This window comes from Mesoplodon mirus, assembly GCF_964341445.2.
Source record: "Mesoplodon mirus genome assembly, chromosome: 3".
Classification (NCBI taxonomy): Eukaryota; Metazoa; Chordata; class Mammalia; order Artiodactyla; family Ziphiidae; genus Mesoplodon; species Mesoplodon mirus.
The window spans coordinates 77243411-77256684 of record NC_138978.1 but is presented as its reverse complement, the minus strand read 5'-3'; the positions used below and the strand labels follow the sequence as shown (position 1 = coordinate 77256684).

At 35.5% G+C, this 13274-nt stretch overlaps 1 protein-coding gene across 4 annotated transcripts in view; it reads left to right on the top strand.

The window, feature by feature from the left end:
• TTLL7 (tubulin tyrosine ligase like 7) overlaps positions 1 to 13274 on the top strand; it is a 155475-nt gene that overhangs the window by 41014 nt on the left and 101187 nt on the right. For all 4 annotated transcript variants that reach the window (XR_014293258.1, XM_082611963.1, XM_082611962.1 and 1 more), the window contains exons 2-3: positions 12111 to 12312; positions 12515 to 12646. Coding sequence is in view for 3 of the 4 variants with exons in the window: in XM_082611963.1 (XP_082468089.1) it covers positions 12288 to 12312; positions 12515 to 12646 (157 nt within the window). In the remaining variant the exon portion in view is untranslated. The remainder of the gene's footprint in view (positions 1 to 12110; positions 12313 to 12514; positions 12647 to 13274) is intronic.

Sequence of the window (13274 nt, the reverse complement as noted above, 5' to 3'; positions counted from 1 at the left end):
AGAGCACCCAGTAAAATGATGAGCATTAATAATGTGTATCGCCTTAATTAGAAATGTAATGAAATAATGGAGGGTAACTAAACTTCAAACAGATCGATGATACATCCTAATAGTATTTATTTACTCTGCAGGGAAGAGAAGGGAAGGTAGAGGTCAAGAGAAGAAAAAACTATTAAAAAAGAAATTCTTATTGTTTGAGCATTTAGTATCTGTGGATATTATATTATTGAGCACTGGTTAACTTCGGGCACTAATTCTGTTCTGCATTATGTTATTGTTTTTAGAATGAAGAACAAAAATAGTTCTTTTTCTATGCATTTCTATAAAAGGAGTGGTTTCATAACAAAGATTATGGTGCCAGATAGATACACTGTTTTTAAAGGTATGGAATGACTTTGGGGAAATATTCTTATTTTAAAATGAGCTAAACTTATTAAAATATAGTTAAGTTTAATTAGTTTTCTTAATACTGGGCCTGTTAGATAAAAGCTATTAGTATTTTACTTCTTTCCAAAAGCTGATCTTGTAAATTCTCTTTACACCTAGTTTAACAATCTAGAAACAAAGTAGTCTTATTATTCCTTCCCTCCTTAGGATATTATGGTGACATACTCAGCTTAATTTAGCTGATGGGGGCATGCAGATCATTATATTAACTAGGCCTGTGCATTTTCCTTTTTCCATATGGATTTTCTACACTTAGACTGCATGACTCTAAGACCATGGCTTAATTTTACTGGGATTTAATTTAATTTAGAGGGATTTGAAAACTGTGACAAATTTACCTGATTCTATTGATAGAAATTAATACAATGGAAATTTAAAAAGTTTTTATATAGTTTTAAATGTTACACTCCATTTACAGTTATCACAAAATACTGGTTATCTTCCCCGTGTTGTACAGTACATCCTTGTAGCCTATCTCACACCCAGTAGTTTATACCTCCCACTTCTTCACCCCTATACTGTCCCACCCCTCCCTCCCCACTGGTAACCACTAGTTTGTTCTCTATATCTGTGAGTCTGCTTTCTTATTTTAAGTTCAAAAACCTCCTACAGAACTGTATCCCTCTGATATGGAAGCTCAGCAGTTTAGTTTCTATGTTCCAGGCTGTGTGTTTGAGATTGAAGAATATGTAAATTAAAATACTTTTTTCTAAAGCTGCTGCCTTGGAGCCAATTGTCTCATGGAGGAAACGTGCAAGGAAGCCTATTCTTATTTCACTTGAGTTGTGGCATTTTATGCAAGGACATTTTGAAGTAACTTTCTTTATTTAAAATCAAAATTAAAAATGGAACCTATGTTGGTTAGGTTCCATTGGTTAGGAATATGTTTTAAGCAAAAAAGGAATTTTTTAGGTATGTTACTGAAAAGTTCAGGAATATGTTATCTGTCTTTGTGTCTGCCTCCTTCATGTTGACTTTATCCTCAGACTCTGTGTAGAGGCAAGATGAGGACCAGCAATGCAGATCCTCTCAGGTTCAAATCCAGCTCAGAAGAGAACCTATATTCTTTAAGAGTCTGAAGACGAGTTCTAGGCTTGATTCTTGCTGGTCTTAGTTGGATCCAGTATTCCTCTCTGAACCAGTTCCATGATCAAGGGAATGGACTTCCGCAATCACTTTAGATCTGAGTCATTTGCCTAGCCTTGGAGCTGGGATTGGCATCGACCCCATGAAGGCACATGGAATGAAAGCAGAGGGAGTAGTTCTTCACAGGAGATTCAGATCACTGTTCACAGAAAATAGGTAAATGTAAGCTGTGGCAAAAATGATAAATGCCTAAAGTCACTTGTGCCAGTGACTTTGCATTTGATTTATCTTTTTCAGAAACAAAACTCATAATTTCTATTGAAGTAGCATGTCCATTAGAAGGTACATTTAGCTGATGATGACAGAAACTTAAAATAACCATGGCTTAACAAGATGGAGGCCCCCCCACCCCAGGTAGTCAGTCCAAGACTGAATTAGCATTTCCATGACAAAACCAACGCCACTTTGAATTGCTGCAGCTCCTGCAATCACATTTGCATTCCAGGATGGAAGGAAGAAAGCAAATAAATGAGTGTCCCTCAATTGTCTACCTCCCTTTTACTGGAAAGTCCTGCTCAACAACTTCTACTTACACCTCACTGGCCAGAAGTTGGTCACATGGCCATGTATACCTGTAAGGATGTCTGGGAAATGTGCTTATTTAGATCGGTATAATGCCACCTCTAATAATAGCTCAATAGGTGTTTTGTTAGTAAGGAAGAACTAGTGAAAGGCTATTAGGTAGATAGCTAGTGGTCTTTCTACGTGTGTTAACTTATTAACTGATATGGATGCCATGTGAGGTTTAACAACCCAATGCATTTTATACATTTAAGACTTAAAACACATTTTAGAGGTAGATGGTAAGATGAATAATGGAACTAATATATACCCTAAAATTAGTAACAGGGTGTTCATTGAATGAGTATCAAACAAGGAAGTCAAAAAAAGAGCTAAAGATGATTCTGACTTATCTGTCTCTTGAATACTTGGCTGTAGTGATGCCTTTGCCTAAGATAAGGGACATTAGAGGAGTGCCAGGTTTTCAGCAGAAGTTAAAGAGTTAAGTTTTGGACATTGAACACTATAAATGCTGGCATCAGATGACCTTTCGGGTGATGTCATTTGTTTACCAGCTGCACATTTTGATATCTATTGTGCATTTTCTGGCAGAGTACAGAGAACTAGATACTTTAGAAATTTTCCACTTCCCTCAGTCCCTCTCTTTCAACTTGTGATCTAGGTTCCTGAAAATCATGGAAAGTTGGATCCAAGGAACCTTTAATTCCAATTCTATAGCTTAGAACAAGAGAGAGGTCTTTGTGGAGTCAAGCATGGGTTGGGTATTTTTCATTATCCTAAGTACTGGAAATATAGCTATTAATAAGGAAAAAATACCTTCAAGCTATGCTTTGTTATCATTACTTATTTTTCAACCCCTATTTTTTCATGTCATACTACACTAAATTCCAAAGACAAGGAATTCTACAGAGCTTAGTGGAATTTTGTATGGTTGCTGTAATTTAATTATAAACATTGAACAAATGCTAAACAGTCTAAGGCAATTTGAAATATAAATAAGCAGTACATTCATGGGAGCTACTGTTGCTCAAGGTAAATATTAATTGTTGCTAGAATGAATAAATAGTTCTTCTGTTTATTCTTATGTTATGTCACACTTGGCTTCCTATTGGGTCTTTACAAGTGGTTGATCAAATGGTTTTTTTTAAGGTCTGGAAAACACTATGGATCTAGCTTTTGAGAATATACCCAGTCTGGGAAAAGGAGACAAAAGTTTCTGTGTTCAGGGAGTAAGTAGCTTCTCTAAAAACCCTTTTAATTTGTACACACAGTGAGTGGTGGCAAAGCAGTATCACTGTGACAGTTGTTTGGGTGATGTCATTTGTTCACCAGTCAGGCAGCTGGGCATTTTGAAAATCTGTTGCCATTTCTTGGCAGAGAGCACAGAGATAAGAGCATTTATGCTTTGGAAAGGACCTTTCTGTGTTTAACCAAAAGCATTTTATTTATAAAAGTGGAGGTTTTCCTTATCTTCAGTCATCACTAATTCCATTGTCTTATTGTCTATTTTTTTCCATCTATCCTTTTCTGCAAATATAAAACTGAAATCATCTTATCCCTCAAAATGGCTTTTCTTTCTGCCTTATCTTGTTGAATGGTGCTGTCTTCTACCCAGTTCTCCTAAGGCAGAGACCTGTAAGTCATCCAAGATTACTTTTTCCTTCTTGATCACCAAGTTCTGCTGTTCTTCTGTAGTTAACGTGTTTTTTCTGCCTGTGTCTGTTGCTTGTATCCATGATCGAACTCTTACCCTCTCTCTCCTGGACTTGTGCAATTCTGAGACTCTCTGTTCACTCCTGCCCCTCTCCCATCCAGCCCCCACAATAACTGCTGGTGTAATCTATAAAAAAGAAATTTGGATATGTTAACTCCTCTTTAAATCCTTCAGTGACTCCACCATATTGCTACTGAGTCAGAATTGGACCTACATTTTCAACAGTGTGACTTAAAACAGAATACTTCCAAGGAGACATATAGTGGTTCAAACAAAAGTATTTTGGCTATTTCATTTATTGCATTTATTTCATTAACCTGAACTTTAACAACATACCCAGGTGATTAGTATGCACCTTAAAATTGAAGTTGGTGGTCTAAGGCTCACATTAAATCTGCTCTTAATAATATTTAAAACAAATAAGAAACACTTCAAATTTTAACGTTTAAAAAGTAGCACATGATTCATTTACTTTCATTATCTTATTTTCATTATCTTATTTTCATGTAAGAAAATGCATCATTTCTTGGAAAATAAAAATAACATATCAAATTTGGTTTGAGGACCAACTGCTGAAATTTAATGATGTTTTAAGACACAACAATGGACAAAATTGTATTTATGACCTGATGTTTGGAAATATTACTATTTTTACCTAAAAAAACAACTGCCTTATTTTGATGATTTTCATGAAATAATAGATTCCTGACTGCTACTTGCAATAACCTCTCTGCAAATAATACATTATGTGTATGGCAACTGTTTTCCCCACCAAGTAAAAGCTTAATTGGATATAATTTTTGTTATATTTATTATTTTTCATTTTTCTTGAAGTAGTAGTCAAAACATCTTTCATCAGATGATAACAGTTTGACATCCAGAGAGAATTATCTTGGGGCAATATCACTTAAAAATTTTATTTGTGTTTTAGTATCATTGTTCATTATACCTCTTTTCTTTAAACAACTGTCTGTGGGGATAATAATAACGGGATACCATTTAGGGTTGGGAAGATCAGAGTTTTATATGTAGAAACCTAGAAGAGTGCCTGGCACATAGTATGTTTTACATAAATGATTGTGTCAACCCCATCCTCCTCTTCCTCCTTGTCTTCTTCCTCTTCTTCACCATCGTTATTTCATTCCATAGCAGCTCAGGATAGAGAAATTTAACTATCTACTGCGTAAAGCTGAGAGGTAGAGTGGACCCAATACAGATCTCAGCAATTTTTCTTCCAGGCAGGGGAGAATACTATAAAGTGGAGTCACGGAGAACTAGAAACTAGGTTCATGTAGAGAGTAATCAAGGTCTGAGTCTGTGATGGTTCTTAGTGTTATTTACTAGCTTTTTTTCCTGCTAGTCATTTGATATGATTGCACTTCCTAACTCTTGTTGGCCGGGGTCATGTGACTGCTTGAGGCCATTGAATTGTGAGCAGAAGTTGTATGTGTCATTAGCTGCTGGGAAAAGATCCTCCAAAACTTTCTTTCCCTCTGGCACAGTGACTGGTTATTGTTAGGATGATAGCTGTTCTGACAGCTTGGGTTTCTGTGTGACTGTGATATGTGGAGCACCCCTGCCATGGTTGAGATGTAACATGATCAAGAAATAGACCTTAGTTGTTTCAAGGTCCTAAGATTTGGGGGTTGTTTATTATTGCAGCATTATATAGCTTGTACTGACTAATATAGATTTTTTGATGGGTTTTGAAAACCGAAACTATGGAAGTGGGGTGAGAGTGAGCTAGATGCCAAAAACTACACAGTTTTTGCTAGGAGCCCAAGAACCAAAGAGAGTCCTCAGGAGTGTGTCACAATCTAGTGTCAGTATAGGGGACACAAGGTGGAGGGAGTGGTTGGGATCTTTCTGGTGCCTCCCTCCTTCAGAAAAGTGATACACTATCAAAAGTATACAAAACTACATACATTGTGAAACATATCTGTTCTACTCCTTGCCAGTGTGAAAATAGAAATATGAAAATCAATGTAGAAAATGATGTAGGAAAACTAGGATTTAGGAAGAAGAATCATGTTGAAGGGCTGAAAGATTGTTCAGTACCCAGAAGGTAGTAGGTTTCCCCATTTCCTCCCTATTGTACATGTTCACATCCACACATGCTTACATGCCCATATGCTCACATATGCATAATTTTTTTTTAAATTATTTATTTATTTATGTATTTATTTATTTATTTATTTATGGCTGAGTTGGGTCTTTGTTGCTGCTCGCGGGCTCTCTTTAGTTGTGGCGAGCAGGGGCTACTCTTCATTGTGGTGTGCAGGCTTCTCATTGTGGTGGCTTCTCTTGTTGCAGAGCACGGGCTCTAGGCGCTCGGGCTTCAGTAGTTGTGGCTCGCGGGCTGTAGAGTGCAGGCTCAGCAGTTGTGGCACATGGACTTAGCTGCTCCACAGCATGTGGGATCTTCCTAGACCAGGGCTCGAACCCATGTCCCCTGCATTGGCAGGCAGATTCTTAACCACTGTGCCCAGGGTAGCCCCTGCATAATATTTTTATCAACTCCACTTGTGATTACAAATCATTGCCTTCCTTAGTATATCATCCCCAGTGAGGCCTATCTGGATACAGTACTTAAAATTGCAAACCTTCACCCTTTCCCCCCCTACTCCTGACATCCTAACTAGTAGCTCTGTTTTTTTTCCCCATAGAACTTAGCATATTCTTTAGTTTATTTACTTATTTTTAAATTTTATGTCAATAAATTTTATTGACATATATAGTTGATTTAGAATGTTGTTTTAATTTCTACTATAAAACAAAATGACTCAGTTATACATGTATATTCTTTCTCATATTCTTTTCCATTATGGTTTATCACAGGATATTGAATATAGTTCCCTGTGCTATGAAGTAGGACATTGTTGTTTATCCATCCTATATACAATAGTTTGCATCTGCTAATCCCAAATTCCCAATTCTTTGCTCCCCCCCCAACACCCCGGCAACCACAAGTCTGTTCTCTATGTCTGTGAGTCTGTTCTTGTTTTGTACACATGTTCATTTGTGTCATATTTTAGATTCCACATATGTGATATCATATAGTATTTGTCTTTCTCTTTCTGACTTAAACGTTGCTTAGTATCATAATCTCTAGGTCCATTCATGTTGCTGCAAATGACATTATTTCATTCATTTTAATGGCTGAGTAATATTACATTGTATATATATACCACATTTTCTTTAGTCGTTCATCTGTTGATGGACATTTAGTTTGCTTCCATGTCTTGGCTATTGTAAATAGTGCTGCAATGAATGTAGGGGTGCATATATCTTTTCTAATTATAGTTTGTCTGGGTATATGCCCAGGAGTGGATTGCTGGATCATATGGCAATTCTATTTTTAGTTTTTTGAGGAACCTCTGTACTGTTTTCCATAGTGGCTGCACAAATGTACATTCCCACCAACAGCATAGGGGGGTTCCCTTCACACCCTCTCCAGAATTTATTATTTGTAGACTTTTTAATGATGGCCATTCTGACTGGTGTAATGTGGTACCTCGTTGTTTTGATTTGCATTTCTCTGATAATTAGCAATGATGAGCATCTTTTTTGTGTGCCTATTGGCCATCCATGTGTCTTCTTTGGAGAAATGTCTATTTAGGTCTTCTGCCCATTTTTCAACTGTGTTTTTTGTTATTAAATTGTAGGAGCTGTTTGTATAGTTTTGAAGTTAGGCCCTTGTCAGTCACATCATTTGCAAATATTTTCTCCCAGTCCATAGGTTGTCTTTTCATTTTGTTTATGGCTTCCTTTGCTGTGCAAAAGCTTGTAAGTTTCATTAGGTCCCATTTGTTTATTTTTGCTTTTATTTCTATTGCCTTGGAAGACTGACCTAAGAAAATTTCTGTAGTTTACTGTTATTGTTTGTCTCTCCCCAACTAGAATGCAAGCACCACGGAGAAAGAAAATTTTTATCTATTTTGTTTACTGAGAACAGTACCTGGTATATAACAGTACTTGTTGAATTGCAGTACATTCATGAAGGAGAAACCCGGGAAGATGATCTGGATCCTGCTAGCTGCCTAGGTGTTCCAAGAAGGGAAACTAAAGCTGATGCAACTTTGTGATCTCAACCACATTTTAAACTGCACTTTGATTCTCTTGCTTTCATTCCCTAGCTTTTAAAATAGTTCCAGTCAAGCAGAATTAAGCTTCTTTGTGAAATCGTTAATATGTCATGTTTAAAGATTGAGTTTTGAAGGTAGCACAAAATGTGGGAAAGAATATGGGCTTTAGAGAGAAATCACTTCATTGTCACCTATTAAGGTGTGACTTTGGGCAAGTTACTTATCCACGGAATCTAAATTTTACCATATGTAAAATTAGAATAAAAAATGCTTTGTATGGACTAAATATACATAAAGTTATGTGAAAGTGCTTAGTATACAGTAGGTACTGGTTTATTTGGGTCCCTTCTCCTTTCTCTCATCACCAGAAAAACAGCTTTTATTACATTTCTATTTAATGTTACTACACATATTTTCAATTTAGCTCTAATTTTGGTTCCCATGACCTTTTGTTAGATTATTTTAGTAATCTTTGGTAAGGTAAAATTTCAGTATGTACAAAGAGCCCATATACCATTCACCAGGGCATGGGTTTGGGGGGATTGTTGGAGAAGGTCTGAGTTTCCCTGTTTTTTTACACAAAAGTAGTTTTGTCTTCATCTTGTTGTCATCCGAAGTATCAACAATGCTATCCTCATTGGTTGACATGTTAGACTTTAGGGCTGGAAAGAATCAATTCCTTCCTTTTGCATATTAAGAAATTAAGTCATCTATTTGGTAAATGGCAGAGTAAAGGGTAAGAGCTCTAATTGACTTCTTGTTCAGTGCTCTTTCTACCATATTATACTTTCATCTAGATTAAATTATTTTCATCTAAGTGAAATACACAGTTTGATGGTTTTTGTTGTCAACATGATAATGTTGACACAAATTTTTATCACATGTATTTAACTTTTTGAATAGGTGATACATGCTTGGGTCACTAAAGGGTATACATGAAAGTTAGCCTCCCTTAGCTCTGCCCCCAGCTACAAAAGGCCACCACTGCTCTGTGCATATATTCATGTATTCACCTATCATTTTACACAAATGTAAACTTTTATGTACTTTGCTTTTTTCACTTAAAAATGTGAAAGTAATATATACATGTGTTTTGCTTCTCAGAGCTCCATAACCACCTCTTGTTACTCCCAGGTGTTGTTAGTTGATTGATTTTTTAAAATTCATGAACAAGCACTTATTGAGCACTGTGTTAGGCACTATTCTAGGCTCTGGGAGTGGAAGAGTGAACAAGATAGAAGAAAACCTCTGTTTTCACAGAGCTTAGTTTCTTGGTTTGTGATTGGTGATATGATAGGGGTACAAATAATCATCTCTAGGATAGGCCAGAAGAGGGAGAAATGAATTTCTTCAGACATGATCACAGGAAGCTTTAAGGAAAAAGTGGAAATTTATTTGGATTTTAAGTGATGGGTAGAAATTCAGCAGGAAGAACTGGGAAGAAAGGGTACTCCATCACGAATATATTAGAATTTTTGTTGTTTCCGTCTTATGCAGCTGTTGTTTTGCATGGTAGCACTTGAAGTTCTACATTTAAGGATACTATTTGCTTGACATTTTAGTAAATTGATTCCTTTTGGAAATGGCTTCTTGCAAAATAAAATTGTTTGTCTTAGAAATCAATTCCTGCTGACCTAATTCTTTTTTCTTCTAATTTGTTTACTTGAACTAGATATGAGGATTTTTATAGGTGACTTCTACCTATTTGACCCTTTTCATTCAGTTATAAGAGTTTTCATCTTTGTTTTACTTTTTTCTTGTAATTTGATATATGTATGTTGTAATTAACTATTATTTGCTTTAGTGAAGTTATGTGCTTACAGCAGAGGTTGTCAACCTTTGCTGTACACTAGGATCATTTGGAGAGCTTTAAAACTGCTGATGCTTAAGCCCCACCTGGTCTGGGATGTGGCCTGGGTACCAGGATTTTCAAAAGTGCCTCAGGTGATTTTACTTTGCAGCGAAACTTGGCTTATTTGGGAGGTAACCAAAACATGCTTTCTCCTTTTGGAAAGTAGGTAACCATGGTTCATCTGAGTGGTGTGATCAATCTGTCATCTCAAGTCTCTTGTTTAGAATAAAGTGAAATGGTTAGAATTGGATGGCAGAATGAGGTCCTGGAGTTTGTTAGAGCACTTTTATTGTTAATCACCAAACCATAAATGGAATTAAGCATAAGCTATGGAGAGAATAATTTTAAGGCCTTTAAATTCTGTGTGGTTGGGGGAAGGGATAACAGTTCTTGTTTTGAGCTCTATACAAATCGAAGTTGTTAGGCTCATTATGTGAGTCAGAAATTAATAAATCTGTTTTTACAGCCTATAAAAATTATTAATTTATTGTTAGTATAGTTAGGCAAACATTGTTCTCAAGCTCTTGTTGACTTTGTCACCTACTTTCAATGTAATAAGTACTCCATTACCGTAAGAGGATCTTTGTTTACTCCAGTAACAAGGTGTTGCACAAGGACTTGTAAACTCAAATAGTTACCTCCCTGAGGTATCAGACCTTCCAGAAGGAAACCAAACTGAACCATAGGCTACTCCTTTCTTTTATTCTGAAAAATGATCTAGTCTATTTCCAGCTTGGAATTGGGGGCTGTCGTCAGGTTAGGGATGTTTACTGTGATTTCACTGTTGGGTTTGAAGTATCGTGAATTCCCAGATACACCCATATCTTGCAGTATGGACTGCAGTAGGGTCACAAACTTCTTGTACATCTATGTGGCATATTAGCATGCTGTCTGAAACTAGTGGGGCTCAGCGAATAGAACAGATAATCAGACAAAATTGGGTTCAAAGCCCAGGTTTTCTATTTATAAGCTGTATTACCTTGATTTACTTAACTTATTTAGCCTTAGTTTCCATGTCTGGAAAATTGGGGCAAATGATACCTAAGTTCCAAGTTTGTTAATGAGGTAAAATAGTTTAGATTCTTAACATAGTGCCTGCTCACAGTTGGTCTGTAATAAATAATAGTTCCCTGGTTTTGTTATTGAATTATTCTAGAGAATTATTCTAGTGAAAATGATACTTGAGAACAAATTAAGTTCTATATTTTCTTTAATAATGAATCTTATTATTAATAATGACTGTTGGGAGTGGTGTATATGAGTCACATTTTATGTAGCTGAATTTTTAAATACTTCTGAACTTCTCATAAACCTGATAATATCCTGATAAAGGTGTTGATGTCATACCTTTGTTTATTGTGATAGGTTTTATAACTTTCATTATGTTTAGAGACATTTTACAAGAACTTGAAGATTCTTGAAGTATGAAGGGAGAAGTTAGAAAGTTGATAGTATAGACTGGGCAGTATAGTATAGTCAGGGCACAACCCCTAGGTTCATACATACACAATGAAAATATAAGTGAAGTGTAATAGGCCATGTTGAAGCGTAGCCAAACTAATTAGTTCATTCATTACAAAATGTTTATTGTGTTCCTCCGTGTGCCCAAATAAGATCATCATGGTAATGACTCCTATTTTCTGCCTTTCAAAATTGTTCTCATTTTTAAAGGCGTAATTCAAATGTGGTCTGTTTGATGAAGTCACCCCTCCCCCTCACACAACTTAAAAAGGGAATTTCTTTTTTCTCCATTCTGGCAGCATGTGATCTCTACCCTGGCATTAACACTTGTTTTACTGTTTCATATTAAAAGCGGGGCTGCAACTAAGTTACGTGCATTGGGTTGAGGGTTGTATGGGGTCCTGGTTAAGGGCACTGGTTTTAACATAAGAGATGTTATTTTAATCTCTACTTTGTCACTTACTTTCTTTGTGAAGATTTGTCCTTTCTGAGCTCAATTTACTTACCTGTTAGATGGGGATAAAAGCTTCTACCTTATAGTTTTGTTGAAAGATTAAGTGGTATAAGTGACCTGAGATAGTAAACGTTCAACAAATGGTAGTGAATATTGTTATTGTTGTTCTTGTTTGTGTAAAGCGTGTTATTTATTGTATGTAAATATGATACATGACTTAAAACCTCCTCCTTTAGATTGTGCACTTTTAAAAACAGGGGACTATTGCTTGGCATTTTTACATAAAGTTTAATAAATTAACTAGTATTTGTTGGTTAACTGCATTAACTTTCATGTCTCCTTGACTTTTAAAAAGAAAAGTATTGGCATATATCAAAAAAATGTCATAAAAGTTGTTTTCTAAATGCCTTTGTTTTAAAATCCTTGCAGGTCCCTTCTTATCTCATAATTTCAATGTCCTGAAATCTGAGGATTCCACCAAGATAATATGATAGGAACTTTCAGTGATTTGGAGCCGTATCCTACTTAGACTAATGCGGGCCTTCCAGGTTTCCTAAGAGCTTGTACAGCAGCGCACACTGCTGTTGTTAATCGGCACAGGCAAGAATGCCATCTTTGCCTCAAGAAAGAGGTAAGCAGCTTGATTTAATCATGTGTTCCTATTATGTGGCTGTATTATAGATCATCACTGCTAATTTTTTTAAGAATTAAAAATTAATTGGGGACTCAAAGAATCAGAATTTATAATTTTACCTTGTGGGGGGCATTTATGTTCTCTGGTATGGAGTTTTGTTATTTCAGTGATGTTTGGTTGGTTTACATTTCTTTTAAAGTTATTCAGGGACCCTCTCCCCTTGATCTGCATACAGAATTGCCTTATCAAAGCACGATGAAAAGGAAAGTCAGAAAGAAGAAAAAGAAGGGAACCATTACAGCAAATGTTGCTGGGACAAAGTTTGAAATTGGTAGGTCTCCTCAGAATCATGAGATTTTCATAATTGTCGGAAAAACTAATTTGATGTTGAAAACAACATAGAAATTCAGAGATAATTATCTTCTCAGAGATAATTATCTTCTATGTAATGGATTTTTGAATGGCTTCTATAAAATTTTCTTTTCTATGAGATATTTAACATGTCAGTAATCAAATAGAACATCACTGTAAAAAGTTCTTTAAATGTTCTAAATGTTTTTAGTTATTGATGGGATTGGATTAAATATATATGATTTTGATTAATACTTAGTTTTTAAGTCAAGTATAAAGTAATATGAGCAGTAAAACCAATGGTTCTAGCTTTAATCTTTAAATACAGATGTGCTTAGGAAAATTGTATTATTCTAATGCATTTTTCACTTGGGGCTAAAATTATGTTTAATCTTTAACATTCATTATTTTGTAAATAATTTTTAAAACAGATTAAAAATGTAAAATGAAAAGTTCAGAATTTGAGGTTTATATTAAACAATGAGAACCTGACAATAGAGTAAGAACATATTTCTCTCTATGCTTTAAAAATTATTTTGATGATACTGTTGCCTTTTATTAATAGAATTTTAGTTTTTATATGTAAGCAGTATCTGCAGTGGAGAGAA